At 37.2% G+C, this 26,404-nt stretch overlaps 1 protein-coding gene across 1 annotated transcript; it reads right to left on the bottom strand.

The window, feature by feature from the left end:
- Positions 1–1,206: 1,206 nt before the first annotated feature.
- On the bottom strand, positions 1,207–26,068 carry CRLF2 (cytokine receptor like factor 2). The gene is made up of 8 exons (XM_077790874.2): positions 16,823–26,068; positions 11,352–11,463; positions 10,425–10,597; positions 8,739–8,878; positions 7,846–8,008; positions 5,767–5,881; positions 4,651–4,735; positions 1,207–4,294 (listed from the first exon to the last, which is right to left on the bottom strand). The coding sequence occupies exons 1-8, from the start codon at positions 16,938–16,940 to the stop codon at positions 4,022–4,024; spliced, it is 1,179 nt and encodes a 392-aa protein (XP_077647000.2). The 5' UTR covers positions 16,941–26,068; the 3' UTR covers positions 1,207–4,021.
- Between the last annotated feature and the right edge of the window lie 336 nt (positions 26,069–26,404).

The following is a 26,404-nucleotide window of genomic DNA, read 5'->3' as shown; positions in this document are numbered from 1 at the left end:
AATCTGATGCACTGGAAATGTGTTGTTTGCCTGGCAGATCAGTGTGCCTGGTTTTGTTGTGCTGGACTGTACTAGAGGCTTGGATATCAGAGAGATATAGAGGGTTTCCCGCTGCCTCTATGAATGCATGTAAATTGAGGTAGATAGAATACTTGAAAATCCCTCCTTTCAGAATTTCAGGCAGAGGGCATTATTTATTGTTATTGTTGACTAACCACAGTTTTAAATAGGCCTCCTTGTGCATACAGAATTGAAATTTTCCCTTTATCTTATCCGGGCTTCCGCCCTCCATCTCCTTCTCCCTCTCTTTGCTTAACATTATAGCTCAACATTTGAAAAATTAACAGGGTGTGTAGGTCAGGCTCTCACTGCTCTTTTTAGTAAGAAAGTCCTCCTATACCTATTAAAAACTAAGGTGCATTTTTCTATGCTGTTCACACCATTCTATGGAAGCTCAGCTCTTTCACAAGGAAAAAGATCCCTTTTCCAAGCTGGCTGTCTCAGAGGGGTAAGAAAATATGTGACTCCATAGCCCAGGGATGCAGATGCCCACCAAAAAGGGGATTGATGTTTTTTCCATAAACCTCATCACACTAAAAGAAGCACTGGACAGAGCAGAGCTGTTTGTGCCACATTCAGCAGCAAGGTAATACGTGTCCCTCTCCATCTTACTATTAGTGACTTTAACCTCCTCCTTAGCTAAGAGATATACCGATGGCACTTCCTAACTGTTATAGGGATATTTTATCCTTTAAGGGGCTTGGCCTGAAATGCTTCCTCTTATTTATAAAATTTTCTAGCAGCGCAGAGAGTTAATGCAGAGATCTCATTCTCTCTGTAGACCCTGCAAGGCCAATTGCCTACAATTTATCAACCCATCTAGCTTTCTTATCAAAAATCTGAAACTGAATATGCTCTTGACTTTAACAACCTTCCAGGAACACGGTGATAAATGCTACGTTTTAACAGAAGACTTTTGTGCGCCAATGTAGAACAGGAAAACATTTATCAAAAAAGGGCGATACTGGGCATACTGATACAAAGAAAGCAGAGAGAAAGAAAAACTAATAAAATAGTCCTAAGACAATGTTTATTTCTCTTTTATTCAATAAAATTATAATACCAATTACTTCAGAAATTTGAAGATATTATTTGGTCCATCTTCTGACAACATTTTTATTCTGTCTATATATATATATATATATATATATATATATATATATATATAGGGAGATGATTTTAATATGGCGCATATTGTTTCTTTTTCACATTTATCTTCTAAGACTAGGAAATCCGAAGCCCCAGACAAAAAGCAGGTAAACATGAAACCTATCACTAAACCAGGGAATTTTGACTTGAAAAATAAATTGTGTAATTTCACTAGGGAAGGGACACAGGGCCCCTTTGTCTCCAACCTATGATAGAGCATTAGCTTCAGAGCTGCAGGTCATGAAGAGAAGATAGATTCTGCCTCTGCCTCCACCCTTGGCCCTGATACACCCCAGTAAGGAGGACAGGGGAGCCCCAAACAGATGCAACTTCTCAAGTTGCAGGTTTAGGGCTCTCCACCAGCTTGCAATGTGGCAAGTGTGGATGCCTGCAGGGACCTGTTTTTGCTCAGGGTGAGTGTACAGCTGCTATTTCCCACCACCCACAAAATCTTGTGCCAGCAGTTTCTAGCAAGAAACCAGGCAGGAGCAAGCCATGCAGCAGGCAATAACTCAACTCTCAAATCTAAAGGGTTACATGAAATTTCCAGAAGAGGAGAAGTTATTATTGCACTTCTCTTGTTGCACAATGCTGGTGTTTCAGCCACTAGATTAGTCAGTGATAGATCTGTACTTAGATGTGCAGTGACAAAAGGTCAATTAGGGTCACATCTTCTTTTCCCACAGAAAATGCTGACTTCTTGCCCTTGGTATTCTGACAAATTTAGGCCCATGTGGCTTTTATATTAAAAATATATATGTATATAATCCAGTCTTTCAAGCATTTCTGTCTATAAAACACAGTATGAGATATAGTTTATACTAAAAACTTATATGATTAGAACATTTCAGGGCAGCTGCTTAAACACAACAATTCAGCATGATGTTCTCTTCTATTTTTTTTCAGAGTAAAATTTCACAAAAATGTACTAAAACATTTTGAATCCAGATACTCGAGTATTTACCCAACAGAGAGTGGTTTAATTGAAGTAGCTAGCTTTGCAGGCAACCATATGATGTGGGTTGAAGAGGAAGCAACTAAACATTTTTTTTTGTGCTTTACTTCCCTCTTTATTCATAGAATTTTTACTGGAGCAGGTTCCTGTCTGTTGTAATTCACTATAACATCTTTGGTTCTAATGCAATAATGACAATTTATATAATGTACAAAGAGCTGAGCTGAGATAGTTTCTGCTCATCAAATTTTACAGAATTAGCTTAAAATTCCATTCCTTCTTACAATGCAATTGAAATTTTTCATGGTTACCTTTCACAAAAAAATTCCAGAAGTGTTCAGTGTAGAAAAAGCATCCCCCAAACTTGCACACAAGGCAAAATTGTTTTCAGGATTATGAGAAATCCTTTGCTAGCATGTTGATCTTGTCAGTGAACAGTCAAATCTGTGACTATGTCAAAAAAAGCTTGGGGAATGTGGCTGAACTGTCCTTCAAATTAAGTTTCCTACTTACTGTCCAGAAAATATCTGTATTTTTATTTGTAAAACAAACTGGAACACGTAGACAAAGATCTTAACACTTAAAGATCCATATTATAATTTACTATTCTTGAAAAGATCTGGAATTGAAGCTTTTAAAACACTGAATTAAAATATTTTACTTATCACTGTAATTTTCTGATATGCAATTTCCAATTTGCACAATAAATTAGAGTGTTTGCATAATGAAAGTATGTGATTGACAAAGCTCAGTCAACTGATAAAGCATTTAATGACTGACTGATATGTAGATGAATAACTAGCTAATTCAGCATATAATCAACTGTATCTCCTTACACAAATGATGGACACTTTTAACACTTAAATTTTTTTATAATATTTGCTTTCAAATAATATGTAACATGAGTGATACAGCAAAACTCAGAATAGTCAATATTTTTTTCTCAAGTCTGATTGCTTAGTATTTTGCATTTTAAATTTTAAATTAAGCGTACTTTAAATGATGGCATATTTAGAAAACTTTAAAATATTGTTCTAAACTTATTTTTAAACTTGTTTAAAAAACCAAACTCCCCATTTGCTAAAGAAAATTAAGAGACTAGTATATGCAATATGAACAAGAAGTCCTAATTTGTGTCTACAGCTGCTGATTGCACTTAACCCAGTTTGAAATAAATGAAACTCAGTTAAACATAAATACTGCTTAAAATCAACTTCAGTTTTCTAAAATAAAGGCTGAAAGATACTGACTATTCAAAAACTGAAAGATACAGAGGACATGACCTTCTGAGGAAACCTTGAAGCCCATCTCTTCTGGAAGAAGCTGCCTACACAGAGGGCTAAAATATGATTCAATTCTGTACATTCTTGCTCTTCTCTTAGAAATGGGCCTTATTCCTCTCTATATAGCCTTTAAGGCGTGCCATGAAATGCAAAGTTACGCAACAAAAATCTCTTTACATGAAACAGCAAAAAATCTTTATTTTCTGTCTTCATTTGGGAAGAACACTGGTGTCATTTGTCCTGCTCTACACACTTCATAAGCAGAAGGACTAAATCTCAGCTCTGCTGACATATATTATGGGGGAGCTCCTGTGCTCCCCTGTCCATAGAAGGAAAATGGGCCTTAGGGATAAACCCCAATTAGAAGAACAAATCCTGACTCTAAACATTATCAGGAGTTCATTTCAAACACTTGAGTCTGCCCAAGAGATCATAGCTGTTGGGAAAGTACATATCTAAAAACACAGCCCAGTGTCTTTCTTGATGTGAATCTTATCATGATGACCTTTTCTATTAGTTACTCTCCCAAACTCATCATGATTTTTATGGAATTTCCTAACACCTTCTGCAGCTTTTATAACGTCACATACATGTCGTCATTCATTAACATATGGAAGCCAGCAAAAGGAGCTGTAGTGTTGGATGCTGGTATCAGGCAGGCAATCTCAGGTGCTTTGCCATCATTATTTTCAGCTGCTCCTGGAAAAGTGAAGATTTTTTCAAAAGGCCCCTGTTTCTCACTATTCTTCCCATCTTCTTGCTGGCTTTCTGCCTCGGTGATGGACTCTGGTTCTTCATATTCTAGCTTGGTTTGCAACACCACGTGGTCATTTTTGTCTAGCCATTCCTAGAAAAATTAAAACGTTAATGTTGGCAGAGATGAGTTATCTGTTAAAAGAAACCTGGTTGTGCAGATAACAATTAACAATTACCAATTCCTTTCATATTGCCATCTTTCCAGCATAAGCCACAATGGAGAAGATGAAATAGAACCAATGTAGAGAAGGACATAAAATACCAGGACAGAAGAAAGATAGAATGGCAGGAAAACAGATAGGATTCCAGAACTGCAGAAAAATTCCTACTTATTCTTGAGACCACATAAGATATATTTTTGCATTTAATTAGGGCCTATGGAAAACCTACTTCCAAATTATTCTCAATGTCTTGGAATCCACAGCCCTGCTAAGGTGATTTTTTTACCTGTAAGTTTCCATTATGATAATTGAAGAGATCAGCAAAGGGGTACTTTGGGTCTGGTATGGCAGGCAGGATTGACATCTGAACCCTGCAGAAAAGGCAAAAAATATACAAATAAATGTTTTGTTATAGCAGAGTTAGTCATACAAAAATCTCCTTCAGCACAGTTCTGTACCCACAAATATATTTTACATGACAGTACTCTGTTCTTGATTTCTTTTAAATGTGTTCTAAAGTAAAAGAGCAGTTAGAAAAGTCTGATAACACCATCAGGGTAAGAGAATTTTTTTATAAATTTTCAACTCAATCCCAATCTAGCAAAATTCAGACTTTACACAAATTTCCAGTTAGTCAGCATGTGCCATTCTGCTTGATGCAGTAGTCAGAACTTGCATTCTCTGGTTACCTTCCCCTATACAGGGAAGATGTGTAGCAACCATCTGTACAGCAAGAGCTGCATGGGCTGAGTTAGTGAACACAAATTAAAATGTGAACCATAGAAGTGCAGGAGAAAAAACTCAATTTATGAACTAAAAGGGTAATTAGATGCACAAATACTTTCACCTCTGAAAATATGTCATTTTGGTGCTTTTTTTTTTCCACCAAAAAAAGCCAAAATCTGGGGCCTTTGTGGGTTTGCTTGTTGCTTGGTAGTTTGGGTTTTTTTTAATTGTAAATTCTAAACATGAACATTATTCAACTGCCAATCTAAATATTTATATAGTCTTATGAAAGTTAAATGCACTTAGGCTTACTTTATCCTACTGCAAACAGACATTTTAATTGGTTGATGAAGGTTGAACAAAAGAATGTTCTTTCAAAAGTAGCTAGAATATTTGGCTTCTCAGAATTTAACTAAATTTCTTAAAAAGAGAAGAAATTAATTGGAAGAGACAGAATTTTATCCTGAAATGTTGTCTTTTACCAGAATTGTTCCAGTTTTGCAAATTAAGGCCTGGATGTATTATACCACAAGCAATGATTAAGCTACTGGCATCTACATTTTCACCATGGCTTCATTTACCTGCTAAGAATTTTCATCCAAGAGACTTCATACAAAATGATAGGTCTATTTTCATGACATGGCTATTTAGTAGTAACCAATAAAACTATATTTACCTCTGCCATTTGCACAGAAGAATCAGGAGGATAAGCATTATTAAGAGTACTGCCAGCAAACAACTTAAAACAATTACTGTTTTTGACTGAGGAGTTATACCATCGTCACATGAATCTAAGAATAATCACAAAAAGAATATGTCAAAAAAAAATTTTTGCTTTAACTGTAAATGTTCCTAATCATGCTAAAATGTTGACTTTTCTTTAAAAAGAAAAAAAAAACCCACAAATGTTTTTAAGGACAAACAAGACAAGATTAACTGTTTAATTGAGACTAAAAAGAAAATGTCTGCTTCCCCAAACCTTGCAACAAAATTAAACTGTGCTTCTATTTATCTAAATCGACCTGGTACAGGACAACAGAGGGGGCTTATAGGCAGTGTAGATGCATTACGAATGAATCAAGTATTTCTACTCACCTTCATCACATTGTATTAACAGTGATAAAGCAACTTTGTGCTAAGATCATAAACCTTTGTGCTAAGATCATAAACCTACTTACAATCATTAAAGCTGCAAGTGCAAGTTTGCATGCCTTATCTCCCAACAAAAAACAAACAATCCCAGCAAACAAAGAGCCAGAAAATCACTGGAGTTGATACCCAAAAAGTAGCTAGTTGCAGGCTAACACCTAACATGCAAGTAATATAAAACTAATGAATTTGTGCATTTTTCTGCATCCTTAGTGCTCTTCCTGCAGCTTTTGTAATGCAACCTCATACCTCTGCCTCCTACTACTAGCCTTCTGGTCTCCACAAAAATGCCAAAACACTGGATGGTTATTCATACAGAAGCAACTGTCCAGCCAGTTCTACGTCCCTGCTCTGTTTAGCAAGGAAAATTGTGACACGCCTCCCCCACCCCGCCCCACTACGTGAGGTCTTCAGAGTTTATCATCTGATTATAGATTTGGAGTCAATAACTCATTAAAGTCCTGAAGAAAACTGCTTGCCCCAGTGAAGGAGCTGTGTCAATGTCACTTCTGATCCAGGGGCACACAGAATGCCTTAACCACTTAGACTGTCTCCTAGGTGATGTCCTTCCTTGCAGGTACCTGCTGACCATCTCTGGTCAAATGGTTCAGGTAAGGCTGGTAAGTTGTTTGCTCTCAGAGGTGCAGAGGAAGACATTGTCCTTATTTCCTAAGGGCATTTGCCAGCCACACCTGAGGACAGGCTCTCAATTTGCATAGTGGAAGAGTCTTCTCTGTAGGTCAGCACTGTCACCATGAGTGCACGGGCTACCTATGATCCAGGATTTCATCCCAGCTAGATTGTCTTCAAGTGAGCTAATAGTCCATTGCATTTTAGAGAACTCAGATCTTGTTACACTGAACAACTGAGGGCTTCATAATTCTGAAAAAGTCTAGTGGGTGGCAGTTTGTGCTTAGGTAATATAAATGTGTTGGTATTGTGCACAGTCTTTTTGTTCCTACAGAAAATTTAGGGTTTGGTTTTGATGAGGAGTAGGAATACTGTTTACATTGACAATCTAATTAATGTCAGTCACCCTCAGTTAATTGCAACTGATAGGAAAGCAGTGCTGATACTGGCTATGTTTCCCTTTAGTCTCTTTCCCCCCATCCTCCTCATTTCGATCAATCCAGTCCCCTTGAGCATCAGACTTCTGTGACCTGTGGTCCTGTAGTTCAAGTGAATATACTTGCAAAACAAAACAAACTGCCTTCAAGAATTGGACATCAGGGACTTTCTTAGAGTTCATATTTGCTGTCCAAATATCATATACAGGCACCCTCCTTCAACACCCATACCTACAGAGCCCTCATGTATTACATCGCTGTCACTGGGGGACCCTTGATGCTACCACAACACAAATAATAACACTTAACTTTGCTGCTTATGACATAAATTGGTAGCTTCAGGGGCCATCAGAAGCAAAGTGGACAGAGTTAAATTTAAAAGGTGCAATTAAACATTCACATGAACTTTCTTTGATAACACAAGATGGAGAACAATAGTGCAACATTCATTTGCTGCATGTTCTCAGCTTCTGTTGCAGTCACCCTTTCTTCTTTTGCACTTAGACAATATATATATATATATATATATAAGCTGTTACCTAATAACGTGCTGCTCATCCAAAATGTTTCAGCTGCCCAGTCACTGCTGTATTCAACTACATTGCAGGAGGGTACTCGCCTCCTCAGTCTGACCCGGAAAGAGTAGCACTTCCTTGGATCAAAGCCTTGCTCTCCAATACTGCAGCATTTAGAAGTTCTGGACTGTGAAAGAAGGTTTAGCATTGTTAATTCTGGTTTTCAAGATAGTGCTTCAAAATGCTGCACTCAGTCATGATCACAACTAGGACAAGGGATAGGCCAATGCAAAACCTCAGAAACAAATGTTAAACTTCTATGAAATTTGAGGAATTCAGTTTCTTGATTGACTTTTGATTATTAATATCTATTACTTGTTGTATGGTATTGAGTTGAAGGTCCTAACAATCATTGCATAGTACATTACATTACAGTTGCATATTTACAATACACAAAGGCACTCCAATCCACAAAATATTTACAAGTCATATTTGAGAATGGAAAGGTTTAAGTTAGTGAAATAATATTTGGAAATACTTAATAGCTAATTTTAGAATAAATAAGAATCCTGAGTAATTTCTTCTTTTATACTATTCCATTAGCCTTTCTTTTTTTTTCTCTCTCTGCTTTTCTCTAATCTGTTTTCTGATTCTATCTTTCCAAACTTCTCTATTCTAAATGTACGCCTTTTCTTTAGATTGCCCTCAGCTCCTAGGGTGGGGACTGCCTTTAACTTGCAAATTACTTCTGGCATGGCAGAAACCCAGGATTCTAAAAATCTAAATGTTTTCTGCTGGAAGATATATTTGAAAATATAGGATGGGAGAAAATTTGGAAACAACTATATTTTATATTCTATGGATATGCTACTTCCAACTCCTTCTAGTGTTGAATAAAAATGTGACGTACAACTCACTTGCCACTCTTTGTCAAACTTGCTTTTGTACTGAAGCTCAAGTGTCAAGCACCATGCATTTCTCTTTGGTTTATTGCAGCTTACAGTAACAGTGTCCTCTTCCCAGAAGAAAGTCACATTTTCTGGTGGACTGGGCTTTACTAAGAAGAGAAACACATTTTGCTGTAGTGTCCTAAAATGCACTTTACAGTTAAAATATTTTGTTTTCCTTCCTTGGCTCTGGAATATTTCACTGGGTAATGAGAGAAGAAGGTGGACTTTCTTCTTGGGGGTTTTACTTTTGCAGCTGACCTCTCTATTAAACATCAAAATGGAGCTTGAGGTTATGACACTTTTCACCATTTGAGGCACCACATTCAAAGGCAGTAACTGTCTCACGTCAGGAACCTGTTGTAGCTACTTAAGGAAAGGACTTCGGTCTCCTCACACTCCCTGCAATCCAGACAAAGAAACAAGATTCCTCATGGGAAAGGAAGTGACAAATTCAGTACCATAGAACCTCCAAGACAGACTTTTGCAGCTGCTGGAGGCTATGTGGGATATGGTAGAGCATCTGCAAAAGTTCTGGGTTCATTTCTATGCACAACTGAATCTGCCCCTCACTGTTTCCACAGGGTCTGAAGACAACTCCATGGTTTGACCTATGCAGCTGCTGAAGTCTTCTGGAGTAGGAAATAAAGGGGTGAAAAGAATGCTACCTGCTTTCACAATCCTTCTAGTTGCCTTTTTGTATTATGAAAATTCTTCCTTCCTAATTTAAAGGCTTCAGTCTGATCCTTGATATTTTTCCTTTGTAACATAACCTTTTTGAAATTAATTTTGTTATCAGTGGGTGTTTAATAGTGAAAATTTGAGGATCAGGCTGCAGTTTTCCATAATTACACAGATACTGGTAAAATTAAGAAATATAAAAGTATTCTCAAAGTTTGATGCCTTGACACATTTGGGTCAGGTTTTGTTAAAGCATTATTAATAAATTTGGAATATATATATATATTTTTTGAGATAATACTCCGTTGTGTATATTGTGTGATTTCTATTAGAAAAAAAAAAAAAAATCCCTCTACTTTGAATGATGTATATATCTGAAATTCCAGAAGTTTTTGATCAACTAATCTCACACTAGATGTTAAAAATGTGTTTGGGGACAGGAAAGATTTAATAAAAACAGGATCATCTCTCTACTGGTAGTAGGATGTCCCTTTTACTCTGCCAGACTGTACCATAGCCACTCAGCTAATTTCTATTGGTCTCAATGATGGTTTTATGACAGCATCTTTGACAAGAAGCAGTTTGCTGCCTCGTATTGCAGGAAACATGGCAAAAGAATGAAAGTGGAAAGTATGAGAAATATCACACAGTCAGCACTAAGACAAAAAAATATCAATTTTCTTGATCAGCAGGCCTGCACTATATAAAAAACACCCACATATATATATTTTTAGTATTTTCATCTGGATCTTTAAACTGTATTTTGGGACAAGTCTGACTATCCTATGTTATCTCACTTAACTGCAGCTGCACACATGCCTATGTAGCTACAGCAAGGAACAAAAATCAGCATGTAATAACTGTAGTTTTGTTTTGACATGTACACTAATAACATTTTATGTCATATAACTGATTTATTCTCAATTTTAGCAAACTGGAAGATCTGCCAAAGTAGTAATGATTTTTCATACTTACTGTAAAAATCAGCTTTTAGATTTTTAGAAAAAAGCTCTTCACTTCCATTGCTGTTCCTGATAGAAATGGCAAGGGTAGGTCCTTCTGTCTTAAAAAGACATCCAGAATTATAATCTTGATCCAATAAATAGGTGGTACATGGCTTCAAAACTTTGTTCTTGCCTTCATCAAATCTGCAAATGAAATAATACTGGTAAACAGAAAGCTTAAAAATTAACACAAGTTAAGTAAATTTTTAATGCTCTTTCTGTTTTTTTTTTTTTTGTTTTTTTTTTTTTTTTTTGTTTTTTTTTTCAAATGCTACACTGAGGAAAATATGAGCATGGCTTTTCTTGAAGTGACAAATTTCATAGTGGTATGAGGGAATTCATCACCCAAACTTCACCTAATTTCCAGTGCTGGGTTTGGATCCAGTCTGAAATAATCAAGTTTTGCTCATGCTGTTGTTCTCTAGTATGGGAATGACTTGCTCAAACAGATGGTCTCATGATCCTGTTTTCAAGACTGTAATGTGAAAAGTTCTTCCACATATACAACCCAGAAAGAAAAGATAAGCACTATGGCTCTCTTTAACCAAAATATTACTCTTTTGTTAATTATTAATGATTGCAGTTAATAAGGAAAATATATACACATATGTGGAAAAAAACACTTTCAATGGTGTAATTAGCATTAGTAATGCACAGAACAGGTACAATGGCAGAAAAGGGACAAATCTTTCATATCATGTCTGCTGTGACTGATTACTCACCAGGTTTATTGATTTGTACACTTCTGTGGGTTGTGAATATAAACAGGTTTCTTGCTGGGTATTAAGAAATGTTAAAAGCATTTCTAATTCACAGAAGACTCAAATGGACTTGGATAGATTTCATCTCCCTAAGTAAATCCTTTAACAAGAGAGGAATAGGCACTGACAATACTCACGTGTAAAAAAATGACACATTCTCATTGGGAAAAAGCTGTCTTGCTGCCCATGTGATCTGCATCTTCTCATTATTGAAGTTGATTATTGTGATGTTGGTAGCATTTTTCCCACCTGCTCAAGACATTTATGGAGAATATTATTTCAGGAATGAGTATGAAAAGCATCCCTTGACGTTAGTAGGCAATCAGTATTTCTAAGATATGTATGCAATAGGCTCAGATGATCATAAAATAAAAAGACATAAGAACATCCAAAATACAAGGAAATAGAGTAAAACAACTTAGAGAGGTTGAAATTAGATTTTCAAAATAATGAAATGAAGGCAGAGACATGAGAGAGAGGTTTTGGTCCTGGGACCAAAAAGGGTAAACTGGGCCACATTCACACACTGCATGAGGTCTGTGCCTTGAGCACAGCTTTCCCCAAAATATCTGAGGAAAACTGGGAATTAACACTGTAGGGAACATCTGTGTAGATTGTCAGATGTTTGCTGTAGTAAATGAACTAAGTCCAGAAATGCAAACCAGTCAAGGCCCCCAGGAACATAGAGCAGATCAGCACAAGTAGATGTATTGCATGTTTGATCTATGGCCCATTCCACCTTAAATACATTTAATGTCCCCTGACTGCACGCAGGTATTATTGCCTCTCCGATCGTCTCCTTGTTACTGTTCTGGCTAGGGACACAGGATTCCACAATCAGACACTGAAGATAAACCTGACATTGAAGAAATGGAAATATTAAGAAGGCAGAAGGTTTAGAAATCCATTCCATATCAAAAATTATTTATTTTGCATTCTATAAGATGTGAAATTGTCTTTACTTGAGTGAATAAAGAGGAAGAAAACATATCATCAAGAAACCACTTGAAGGTAAAATTTTCAGACTTCTCTCTCCAGCTGTGAAATGTCTACCAGTAAAAATATTTGCTGGAATATTGCAGTCTAGAAGGAAAATATAGAATTTTAGCTTTGATTGCTGTGTACATTTTATGCTCCTCTGGACTTTTGAAGGGGTTTAAAATTTTAAAATATTTCTTATGAGCTTTTCATCATATCCAGTCATTCGGATTATTTCATGGGAATCAAGATTAACTATTCTGATGGTTGCTATCTTTTGCTCTGTAATCAACATGCAGAATGTGAGATGTGTTCAAGTAAGCATTTTGCCTATTTTCATGGCTATATCTGTGTCTAGGTGCTTTATGACTACTCTAATTAGAGTTATAACATTTTTGTGGAGGTGTACTTGTGTTGTAACATGTAATTTTGTCAAAACCATTTGAGACAGTTATGACAAAAATCCAGGACATACCAGATAGATGTGCCTTCATGTTTCTGCTATATATCTCATGGAGCTGTGGAAAAAAGATTCAGCTCTTATTCAAGAAAAGGACTTGAAACTACCTCCTCCATCTCTTACCTGCAAGCTTGCAGACTTGTTTTGCATTGTTTTCTCAATCAGAAAATCTTGTTTACATGCTGAGGCAAAACAAGAAGTTAAAAACCTTAAAAGGTGTAATAAAGTGGAGCTTATCCAGCCAGTTCTGCCTCTGTTGCAACAAAGTACCTATGTAGCTCATTTTTCATATGATTTCAAGCTCTTTGTACTACTTCCCTTCTGTAGGTCTAGGAGATGATCTTGTCTTTTACTAAAGCCACTAAGAAAGATGCAGGCAAAGTACCTAACAGTGGATTCTCGGTCTGTACTTGCACTAACATATTTTAATTTTTACAGACTTCTTTAGCATGGTTGTGCTGTGCAGTATATTAACTGAAATCCTTTACTTTTTGGACTTAGATTTTATATAAAAGTAGTTTAATGTATATTTAATATGCATTTCGAGTATAATTGCATGTTGTCTATTCTTAAATAAAGCTGACATAATAAAAAAATTATAAATGTTAGCATGGAGAATATTGTACTGTCTTGAGAAAATTTTTATGCCTCTATAATGAATTCTTTCCATTCCTTTTAGAAGTTACAAAATATATACTTTCTACTTCTGGATATTAGTCTGATTGCCTGTATTTTCACTTTGAGAAAGAGCTGCTAATGATCATGCTTCAATTATGAAAATGAGAACAGGAAGAATATGTGCTTTCTTAATTGCACATTTTCAAGGGTAATTGATTTCAAAATTAATTTCTGATGCTGTTCTATGTGTACAAGAGTTGGGCAGAATGGCAGAAAGAAAAATGCTCTTTGACAAAATTTAGACTAATTTTGCTTCTCAAATAGGTGATCTGTGCTTGGGAATCTCCTTGAACCTGTGACTCTTTATCCTACAACCTGCCAGCAGAGAAGCCACCCTTCCATCTCTGCACAGGTCGATTATTGAAATCCTTTTTCCCTCACTTTTCCCATATTTCCCCTCAATACCAATGTGAAAAGGACACCAGCATTAAAGCCCTGAAACCCATAGGAGTTTGATCTCTTCAAACTCTCAGTGGGTCAGTTGAGGTATGACTGGTTCTAGAGATGGGTCCTAGTAAGGAAACCAGAGGAATCACTGGCATTTCCACACAATATAGAGTGGACACTAACTGAAAACCAAGTGTCTGTTCTGACCAGCCTGTTGGAAGGCAAAAAAAGACACTAATTAATTCTGAACCTAAAACAACATTCATTATTAGAGGCAAAGACTAACTCTTGGATTTGGCAATGAACATTTTTTTGTATGACAAAGAATATCAGTTTGACTTTAGTCCTGCAGTGATTTATTCATGAACCTAACTCTTAGCAGTTACTTCAGCACGATTGGTCAGATTGTGTCAACTTAACAACATAAATATATCAATAAATATATTTTATCAACTTAACAACATAAATAAAAGTATAAACTCCAACAACTGCAGTTATTTGTGTACTAAAAAGGAAGGCAATACATTATTAAATGCTTTAACAAAAAATAGAAAGTTAATTGAAATTGCTCTTTCCTGTGCTCCAATTATAAAAAAAAATCATAAGAAATCAGTTTCAACATAATTAAGTAGGTATGTAGGACAGAATCTTACCAGTCTTTTATCATTAAAGACTTTATTTCCAGAGCTCTAGTCAGAGAAATTTTCTTCTGTACTTCCTAATTTCATGAGTTGGGAAGCCTTTTTAATGTAGTATGAGTTGTATTTTTTGTAAATATACAGTAGGTATTTGCATGTATCTTTTCAAATTATAGCATGTATATTTTGCAATATTTAAATTTCAGCATGAAGGCATGCATAACCTTAGTGAGTTTCTTTAAAGTTTAGCATAATTGACCTCAAATCCTCTGAGGATATATATAGTTTATCTGAAATATATTTTTTCTTTTTGATGTTGTTTCTCTTGCCATTAACTGAAAAGGTGTTTGGTTTTAAGCAAGTATACATCTATACTTCTACAGGCAGAATAATTTTTCTTTTCTGTTTGTGGAAAGAGAAAGAGAATAGAGGAAACCCTTTCTATCCCTTTATTTATGATGGAATGTTTTGAATTCAGCTATGACATCATAGATCATTCTCAGCTGATATGTCAGCTTTCCCACAGTAATTGCAAATACTTACAGCCTTCTTCTAATTGTGATCCTGGAGGCATCCAATACACCAAAGCAACACATTCATAATTATTCTTTCTATTATAATAATAGATAGATGAAAAGGTCAAAAATGTTATGAATAGGCAGTCCCTGGACTAAAAGAATTGGCACAACTTTCTGTCTGAGGACGACCTGCTGGTCTACCTAGGTATGCAGCATGCTGCAGTGCTACAGGACACATACCAATTCCCTGGAGCAAGAGCTTCAGGAAGTATTATCCAATCCTATACATTCCATAGAACCAAACAGGAATTGATAAGGTTCTGCACAAGACTTGACGCTCACAGGCCCTGCTGGGGCTCTGTCCTAATTCTTCTCAGGGCAGAGAAGCATGGAAAATACTACTATGGTGTGTGCAGAAAGTAGTTCTACAGGGGAAAAAGTAAAGAAATTTCCTTGAGCAAAAAATTATGCAGATACAACCATGAGAAAGAATATGAGCAAGTACATTCCACCTCCTTTCTATTTTTCAAAGTTTACTACTGAGAAAAGATACTACTGAAAGGGAACATGCAAAAAAGGCTAAATGTCACGGAACAAATTTTAAAAAAGAAAAGAAGAGTCAGAATATCAATCTTCAAAGATAACAGATGAAACATGCATGTACTGGAACAGTTGCAACCTCATTGATGCATAACAAAGAAGAAAAAACACTTTTGATTTCCTTACACTGATGAAACCTGATAACTAACCACATGTTGAACTTCCACATAGTGCAGTACGCTGTATAGAAACTGCTGGAGAACAATACGCAGATCTGAACCTATAGTCTTTAGTACCCTTAATACTACTGGGTCATGAAGGACAGTTTTATTTTTTTGATAGGAACAAATGTAGGCAGCAGTGCTATTTGTGCATAAGGCTGCTGAATTGAGTGCATAGGGCAGAGAATGAATAGCAAACATCTTTTCAAGAAGAAGAAAAAGCCAGCAAGTGAAAGTTTTTTACAGATATTTTGGGACGAGGAATAATTCTTATAGCATAATTCCTAGAATTCGCCAAATTGAATGCTTTGGGGTTTTTCTCATAAGATCACTGACCATTTCTAGGCATCAGAACATTGCATAAAATAGGAACCACAGTTCTCATTGTCAAATTTTTTTCCACAAAGGTATGTCATCAGCCCTGCATGGCTATAGGTGATTGCCATCTCAGGGCAGAAAAGTCACCTTCCCTCACAGGACAGCCCGTGATTCACAGCAACAATTAACCCTGGGGAATCAGGTGATGCAGCATTGCAAAAAATTGTATTTACCATATCTATGGTAGAACAGATAGCTAACTAGCATGAGATAGCATGAGATCATAACTTTAAAGAATTTATTTTTCCTTGTAAAATGAATGACAGGGAACTTGAGGGAAATTAACTGGAGTGAATATTAGATTTTTAATGTAGGTGTTGACCTTTATATTTGATTTCTGTAATAATGCATTTATCTTTGACAAGCTATAAGTAATGGCATTACAGACAAATACCTAAAGCGGAGAGGTTCTTAGGCAGACAAACAACTGGTCTTTAATAATTTCACTGAGTAATAGTATTTTTATCTTCTTTATGCTTTCTCAGGAGGAAAGTATTGTTGATCTCTTCCCATAGTGTTCATTCTTCCAGAGTACTAAGTGCAGAAGTCTTACCTTGAATGTGTTTTATTCTTCTTTTTCATTGAAGGCTAATCTTTATATACTCTGTTAGAAACCTTTCATAGAAATCTGTTATCTTTTATTTTTTAGAAGACCACTTTCATTTCTGCTGGCTATTAATTTTTGTTTGGTTTAATCTTCTAATGAAAAAAAAAACACTGAATATTGTAACACATGAGGCAAAATATACACAGAAATATTGATAGCTGATATATCAATGTCTAAATAAATATATGGGAATTTGAACTTACCAGAAGATTGTGACTGAGAAGCCACAAGGTTGCTTAGAATGAAGATCATCAAATATGCTTGAAAGATGAGTCTCATGGTTGGAATGACACAAAAGACTGTGAAGAAATGAGTAATCATAATCTGGATTTACTATTTGATCACTTTATACTAGATGCTGGAGGGAAGTGGAGGATATGACTACAGGAAATAATAAATGGCTTATGTATAGCTACAAACAAATCAGAAGTGCAGGACCTTCTTCATACAATGAAAAAAAAGTCCTCAGAATATAAGTTTCTGTTTTCCCAGTTTTATCTTCTCACAGCTGTATCAAAGAGAAGAGACCATAGACCTGATGCAAACCACAAGGAGGCAGCTGTTCAGAGGTGTGACCACACAGAATCACAGAATCAATCACAGAGTCACAGAATAGGCAAGGTTCTAGGAGGACTACTTGAAGGGACTACGATGGATCATCTGGTCCAACCTCCCTCTCAGGCAGGCTCATCCCTGTCTGATGAACACATGGCACCGGATTGTGTTCAGGTAGTTCTTGAATATCTCTACTGAGAGAGACTCAACACCCTCTCCGGACCATTTGTTCCAGTGCTCAGTAACATGCACAGCAGAGTTCTTCCTCATATTCAGGTGGAATTTTCTGTGCATCAGTTTCTGACCATTTGTCAGAATGTTGTCCTATTGCTTCTCACCCCAAGAAGAGTCTGGCTCCATCTTCTTGGCACCATCCCTCCAGATACTGCCAAACATTGATGAGGCATCAGAAAATGTACAGTAACCTTCTTCTCACGCAGGGGCTCTCTTGGGCAGAGGATCAAGTCAGTCATGGTGCATGTGAAGTGCCCTGGGCACAAACACCATGCTGCCTGAGACCCCTGAACTACATTTTGCTGCAAATTTCTCAAGAATAGGAGTTTGTCTGCCATACCTGGTACTAGAGTTTGTCTGCCATGCCTGGTACTACCTATGGATGATTAGGAATACACCCAGAAGTGCAGCCATTATTTTTTTTGGCTTGTTTTCATTCCTTTTAGATCCCTACCTAAAATGTGCACAGTCCCAAAAGAACTGTTTGTCCAATGAGACCTTTTTCAGTTTAGTCACATCATCAAAGTCTGCATGTCCCAAAAATACCCATTCAACTCTCAGTAATTCTTGGAAACCCCAGCACAACTCTCTGACATACATACAGTATTCTGTTAACTGTCTGGTCCCTGCTTTGATCAAGTTCCTCCAGGGAGTCATTAATTCCTGGAACTAAAGTAACAAGCAACACAAAAGTCAAATACTAAACTAGGTCGTAGGTGATAGTTAATGGAAAGCTTATATCACTCATGGCTTCCGCAGTCAGCATTGCAAAAGTCAGTGAGACAAACAAAGGCAAAGATCCAAAATCCTCCGGTTCTTCAGGACATTGCAACTCTAACTTGTCACCCTTTGGGTGAAAAACACATTTTTCTTCCAAAAAATGAGTCTTATCTGTCCTTAGAGAACATGTGATTTTGATGGAGCCAAATTTGCCCTTTTCTGCTTTTCACACAGATAAAATACACTGGATTGCAGAGCTTCTAAGGTAATTCACTGTTAGGAGGGAATGGATAGAGGAAGACAACAAACAAAGGAAAGCTATCTAAAATACCTTCTGGATTATAATTATTTTGATTTTAAAGACACTACATCTAAAACACGGTCTAATTCTCAAGCAACAACACCACATTTTCACTCACCTTTTCCTTATACCATGTGTGTTTGTACCACAAGTAATTATCACTCCCACCAGTCTTCTTTTTCGTATACTGAGGTCAAACAAAAATGAGTCAAACAAAATCTCTCTTTTTACTATTTTTGAACCCAAACCTAGGGCTGAGGTCCTGCGGAAAAAAAATGACATCTAGGTCAAACGAATTGCTTATTAAGCTGATGCACTGTTGAGCTATTTTTGCTAGTGCTGAGAGAAATATCAGATTTGGCACTAGAGGGATGTAGGGCTTTGGAATCTCCCACCTCCTCCCATGCAGGCAGATATCTACTGGTCCAACCACCTGCCTTAAGTTCTGTTTACTGGAAGCCAGCCCTGATTACCTGATTTGATTTTTTTCATGATCCTAGTCCATGAACTGAACAGCTGCGAGTGATACCATAAGATCTGTTCTCCTGGAGGAATTTTTCTGCCTGCCTGCAGGGGTGTGCTTGATTAACTTGCCCATGTCCTCTGGGTCATTGCTCTCAAGAGGATGAGGACAGAGCATTCTCACAACGTGGCTCCTCTTCAGCGCTCACACAGAGTGCAGCGTTGGATTGTTTGGCCTGAGAAAACAGGATGCATCCTGCAACTTCATGAGGGAATAGGGAAAGCAAACGGTGAAGGTGAGCTTGAAAAGTAGCAGCCAGGGCTTTTGATGCCTACTGCTGGAAGAGAAAATTCTTAGCAAGACACACAGAGGATAAGAACAATGCAAGTAATGCAAGCAAATTAAAAGAAGCCCTTTTGACTTTTCATTTTGGATCAAACTGCACAAACAGGTCTTGGCCCTCTGCCAGATTGTCCACTCACAGCAGCAGCTCTTAGGTGGCTGCACTTGCCAGCTGCAACTTCCAGCACCCTTGTTTAATTTTCATCAGTTTCCTTCCTCTCTTTTTATTCCCCTTTCTATAATTTCATTGGTGGTTTGAAATGGGGCTTGGATCACAATGTAGTTCAGCAAAGAAAATTGTCCCAGTTTAGTTTTTAATTCGCTTAGAGCCAAAGCAATTAATAGTTTGTGAGTAATTTTCATTTATTTTTACTTACTTTTTCATGGCCTTGCTCACAGCCCCCACGTAAAGTCCTGAAAAACAGGAAAATTATCTCTTCTTGCAGAAATGACCCCTTTTAATTTTTAGCATTAACATGACATGATTTCAGTGTGCTTTGAGTGAATGGGATAAAGGGAACAGTGAACCATTTATATAAAATAGTGGGTCCCATCACTCCATGATAAATCACTTTATTCAGCTTGAGACAGTGCAGCCCATTGTTGTAACGGGAGAACCTGATTCCCTGGCTTAATATGCTGCAAAGTGCACGTGTCAAGATCTCTGCTGTACACTTTGGACCCATCTTCTACCCATGGGAAAAGCCTAGAGGAGCAATCTTCAAGTGTTCCTGGAATTTCCGAAATTCATGGTTTTATACAATCACTTCAAAAAGTGTCATTGGTGGTCCTTGTATCATCATGGCTTGGCCTTTCCTGGTATTTTTTGTGAATGACAGGAAAGAAGTGAAGGGAAAAAAGCAAGCAAAGGTGGCAGGTGACTGCATGGATGAGCAAGGAGCTCCTGTCTAAAACCAGCCATGAAATGGATTCCACACACAAGAGGTGGAATCTGGTTGATCTTTCAGGGACAGGGTTAGAGAAGTCAAGGCCAGCATGGAGTAAAAGGAGGGCTAAGGAAGACAGACATGATGCTAATGAATCCCATGCTGTACAGGGCCATTGTCTGCACAATGGAAGTTCTTCTCTTTGCCAATGTCTGGTACTGACATTAACTGCTCCCATATAAATTTCAAATCCTTACCTAAAAGAATAAGCATGCTTGGTCATTACAAAAAATCATATTAACATAAATGTTCCAACAACAACTAAAAAAAGTAGTCTTTAAAAAATAGAATAGAATAGAATAGAATAGAATATTTTAGTTGTAAGGGCAAACATAGTTAGAATGAGCATGAAGTTTAACTGCCTGACCACTTCAGGGCCCACCAGAAATTAAAGGTTGGTATTAAGGGCATTGTCCAAATACCTCTTAAACACTGACAGGCTTGGGGCATTGACCATCTATTTGTAGGAAGAGTCTGTTAAGTGTTTGACTTCCCGCTCAGTAAGGAAATATTTCTCAATATTAACTTTAAACTTAAAAAAAACTCCAAAAACCAGAAATCTGTTGGCTGAAGTTAAGCATCTTTTTAAAAATCAGAAACAAGCAAGGACCTCTACAGAACTAATAACTGAATAGTTGAAGTTATATAGTACAGAAATACAATTGAAAAAATATTAATGGGTAGTATACAAGAGTTTGTTTATTGGGATAACTTCTTTTATTTAGAAAAAATTCATTATTCCAGTTAATGGTGCATGCTCCATTTTTTACTACATTGCTTTGTTAAATTTTATCCTTGCTGTGCATATTCTTAAAAACATTTGTAATAAGTAATTTTTTTGTTCTTTAAGTTGTGCTTTTGTTTTCTGAGGAAGAAAATAATGAAATTATAAATTCAGGGATTCATCCTCAATTTTGGGAGCATTTTGCATCAAATGGAAACCTGACAGTCATTTACACTCCTATTCTCTTTCTCTTTTCCCATCTATTTATGTCGATGTCACATGTAGGGTCCTTAAATTAAAAGTCAAAATGGCCAAAGAAAATGTTACAATACAGTCTATAAAATAATCTATAGAAGACAGAGGAGCTGTATACAAGTAAATTTATTAAGACCTTTTTATTGCATAATCCTTAAGACTGTGTGATTTAATGTACCTTAATATGCATTAATAATGAATAAGACTATGTCATTACATAATTGCAGTATTACAGTCCTGTAATGTTAGGAAAGATTAGAGGTCAAATATAATTTCTGTGAGTTTTATTTACTCTTCTTTGAGGAAGTCTGCTATTTCCATCTCCCATTATGGTATATTTTGACCTATTTTTGAGATTTCCAATCCTCTGGCAAATTCCTTCTCAAAACACTCAGTACATCTGCCCTTGGTCTTTCCTGGTAAAAGGTGGGGCACCTGTCATCCTGGAATAATTGCATTGCAGGTGAGGGGCTTTATTCATGTTCCCTAAAACGGTAAAGAAGCTGAGGGGGATGCAACAAGAACTGATAGTGAACATATACATGGGAAAATGGTCTGAGTTATTAAAGAATATATAACCTGTAATAGGTAGGAAACGATGGTGGGTTACATGGGAGAAGAAAAAACCTTAATATTAATGTTGGAACACATTTCTGGAACAAAACCTATTTTACTAAAGTACACCCTTTGCCAGACATAAATAAAAAATAAAACAGGAGACAAAAAGAAACTTCAAACTAGTCACTGGTATTTCCATTGCTAAAAAGAAAGAACAAGTAATGGGGTCAGTATAAAACCAGTCATTTTTCCTTCTCCCAGCATAAAGCTACTTCATCCTGTGTTCCTCATCTCTCCATGAGCCCTCACTTACTGAGTGCAGTGGGCAGGACACCACATCAGGAATATGTCTGGGCAGTATTTAATCTTTATAAGTTTGAACTCCTTTGGAATACATCCAACAAAACGTGCAAAGCAAAGTGGTGAAACACCTCTTAGAAATCACAGCATGAATGGAGAAGCTCTATAAAGTTAAATAACTGTTTCAAAACTAGATCATAGCATCTCCCTTAAGTTACTTAGCAACTGGGCTGCACTATGGAAATCCTGGCCTGTCTTTCAAATCATGAGACAAATAGTATTGTTTCTGAGAATAAACATTTATGTCCCACACACCATGTACTGACCTATCTACTGCAGAGATTCATTACTATCACTGTCACCTTTTCAGCTCCTGGAGACCATAGGAGCATTCTGTTCTCATGCAGCAAGCTCAGATGAAACTTGACTCCAGTGAAAGCTAAGATGAGATGTTAGAAAGGGTATGGGAGGAAAAGAATAAGATTTGGTCTTGATTTGCTTCTGTGTTTGTAGAGAATAGATATTGTCCCCAAAGGTGACATGGGAGGGATAAGACTCCAAGGAAAGCAGGTGACAACCAAAAGGGTTTTACCTGCAACAGGTACACCATCTCTAGGGCACAAAGAAGATAGTGCAGCACCAGGCAGGCACTGATTTCATGCTTATATTTTCTGAAGGTGTTGAAGGCTCCTGCACATACTACTGAGTCCCAGATGTTCAGGAAACTCCATGAAATGCACCCTGGGATTTCCAACTGGCTTCCCTCCCCCTCCTCCCCCAGTTGCTGCAGACAGTGATGGGGAGGAGATAAGGATTCCGTTTAAGAGCTCTTCCGGAGAAGCATCTGCACACACAGTTATATAGGAGATAGCGAAAGTAAGATAAGGACGTTGAGAATGATTTTTTCCACACTACTTTTAGTTTCTTATGAATGCAGTTACTTTCAATATTATGGGTAAATGCCATTGTTGAATTTTTCTGCTGTTGAGTGCCAAATTTGACATTGTGAGTCAGATTATTGAAGTAAAACTGTTTAATTGTTTACAACTGTTTGGGATATTCATTGGAAAACAACAACTGACAGGCTGTTCCTGCAGCCTCTTGTATGACTGCAGTCATGCAAGCTGCAGCACCAGCAAACCAATGCAAGATGTTAATTTCAACATATGCTGACATAGCCTTGAAAAAGCCAAACACCACCAGATTTTACCCATTGCTGAAATGTGGGTATTTCACAAGCTTGCCAGGTGGAGGATGTATTGACACAGGCTAAATGCTTTTCACACTTGATGTCTGTGTTCAACTTAATAGCAAAATCCTGGGGCATCTGGAACATTTTTCTTTTTTTTTTAAAGAGAATAACAGCATGAAATGATGCTTGATCAAGTAGTAAATAATCACAGGATATGCTGAGATGACTGCAGATTCTTATCTATGAAAAGCATTTAAATCCTTGTCTCAGGTATTTGTTTTGAAAGATGCGTGTACCACACTCATTTCATTCCTCAGACAGTTTATTGCATTGACTTCTATATATTTTTTTAGATAAGAAAAAGTTGCCCAAAAATTACAGCTTACTAAAAATTCCATTCTTTTGAAACTACTGAGCAAGGAATTTTGGAAACATAGGGTTTTAATTTTGAACTGGACCTGATCTCCTTTGGTGTTTTCTTATTGAGAATTTTTATTTGTTTCCTCATAGCATTACGATTCTTATCCCACAAGGACTTTGACTGAGGATCATCACTTTTCACCTCTAACATGCCTAAATCCAGTCACAGAAAGATCTGCATTTTTGTTACTTTAAAATGACCCCTGTGAACCTGTGATACACTGAACAGTTCATTCTCATTTTCATAACAGTTTAAATCTTTCATGAACTTTCTACTCCTGAAAAACCCCACATTCCACCACTGTTGTTGGCACTGTCCTAAAAATATTACAGACTTCAATTTTAAATATATTTTAATATGTTTATGTTTAATATGTATAAGTATATTTTAGTGCTCTTGAGTTTAATTCTTGCACAAAATATGATAAAATCAAATATATTTTGAACAGTATTCCCTCGACCTTGAAATCAGGTATTGAATTAAATTAATTAAGATTAAAATCAGAAAATATTTTAGACCAATCACAGTGCAGTACAGGAACCAGAATATGAGAGCAAAAACCATGAAGGAAAAATATGCAGGGAACAGAATCTCCTTATTCTAATGTTGTTCTCAGGAAAAAAATACACCTCCATCACAGTGGCATTTGTACCTCGATTGAATAAAGGAAATACAAACTGATCCTTTTGTGCAAACAGCACAATGTGCTGCGCAAGAAGCATTTGCCATAGGTGGCAAAAATCCTTAATTTTCCAGGGTTTTGAAGGCTAATGGGTTTTGCCAGAGTATAAGGCCTGGGAAGGGCTTTTTAATGGCACTAAAACTCTGCAGGACCCTAAGAAGAGCTACAGATTAGCTGTTAAAGTTTATCTAGAATGAGTTTGCTCTGAATATTGTTATCTGCACTAAGCAGCAAGCAGGGAGCAGAGATCCCTGACCTTGCAGACCAAGGAGACACCTACAGCACATCATCTGAAAAGAGAAACAGGTTTTGTTCTTGCTCTAGGAAGATCATATTGTTTATTTTCTTCACTTATTCACCCAACTATTTTATCATAAAATATTTTGAATGTGCCCTCTAGAAGAGGCATATTTCCACTTTACCTTTCCCTGTGTTTTGTGAAGGGTGGTTTCGATCTAACAACAAGTACTTTTCATGAAAGCCTGCTGTGATTCCTAAAACAAGCAGCTGAGGCACCCTAGCAAGTGCCCAGCTCTCTGAAGCATTGCTTGAGGCTGTCCAGGAAGGAGCAGAGCTTCTTCTATAGCAGCAGGCTGGTGTGAGAGCTGTCATTGCTGGGGGGATCAAGGGAAATCGCATCTTCCAAAAATGAGCAATAGCTGGGAAAGCCTCCAGCATCTGGCAAGATAAATGCTAGAAGGTTTGGACTCTGATGGGTCTCAGTGGGGCTTTAATAAATGAGAACTAATACATTTGCCAGGTTTGATATAAATTAACTAAAATATCAGAAGTGAGGTTTTCTAATATTCACAAAAGAAACATGAAAGGATCACATTTTATAACAAAGAAGTATACAAAGAAGTACCCAAGAAATTGTACCTTACATGTTAAAAGTAGGATCTTTCAAGGCATCCTGACTTAAACACCTGTCTTTCCACATTGTATCAAGGTCAAGCCAGTTTTTAGTTTGCAAACACACATAATAAAATTATTTGTGTCTTGCAGACACAACAGAAGAGGGAAGACAAGCCAACTGTGCCCCCTGGCTTTGGGCTGTATTTCTACTGACCATTTCCTGCTGGATTATAAGGGCTTCATTCTGCACCCTGTTTCTGTCTTTCAGCTCAGGGGCTGGCTATCCTTAGATCTTTCTGAGTTCTTTCCTGAACTCAGTTCTGAGACTGAGTTCTTTCCTAGTGTTTTTATTTTCTTGATTACATGTGTCTGTGTGCGCACTCACACACACATCTGTATGTGTAACTTCTATATAAATAAATACATAAATACATGTGGAATCATGCTGCATGACAGATTATTGCTATGTAGACATATGAACATACTCATGTATTTTATTATTTTACCCTGGGATGAATCAGATACTTATAGTTCATATTTCTGGATCCAATGAAATCAGATTTCAAAAGTGATTTCAGCACACCTCTCATATATAATATCCTCCTCTGTCCTGAAAGTCTAATATAGCAGTTACTCTTCCCTCCTGGCTCACTCTCACTTGTGATGTGGGATGTTGAACACAACCAAACATGTGGGTTTACATTTGGAAATTACATACACACAGCAAGTGAAAGAACTCCCATAGCAGGTGGAATCACTATGTATGCTCAAGTGCCTTCAGATGATGGATCTTATACCACATGCATCACAAATTGGACCCAAAGCTGGTATTTTTTTCGTGGGTTTGACCAGATGTGAAGCACTATCTGACAAGAGTCCTGACTGACTGACTGTGCCAGGAGAGGTCTCAGGGAGGCAGTGCTGCCTACTGTCCTCTGTCCAGTGGCCCGTGAGACCACAGCCACTGTGGGGTCAGGAGCAGCTCTGCAGGGGCGACAGCTCCAGCTCTGCACTCAGGCTTCAAACTCAGCCTCTCCCTGGGAGGACACAGCCACGTGAGCACACATTTGTGAGTGCCAGAATGGGGATGAACTGTGTGGGGATAAAGTCCTCTACAAACTCCTCAAGAGAACACGGAATCTACTTAAGTTAATACCTCATGTCACTACTTAAGATATTGAACTAATGAGTAGCAACTTTATGGATCTCAAGTGTGGATGCTCTGGGGAATACCAG

The sequence above is a fragment of the Lonchura striata genome, chromosome 1, assembly GCF_050655825.1.
Source record: "Lonchura striata isolate lonStrDom1 chromosome 1, ASM5065582v1, whole genome shotgun sequence".
NCBI classification, from domain to species: Eukaryota; Metazoa; Chordata; class Aves; order Passeriformes; family Estrildidae; genus Lonchura; species Lonchura striata.
Note: the sequence above shows the minus strand (reverse complement) of the source record. Positions and strands in the feature narration are given on the sequence as shown.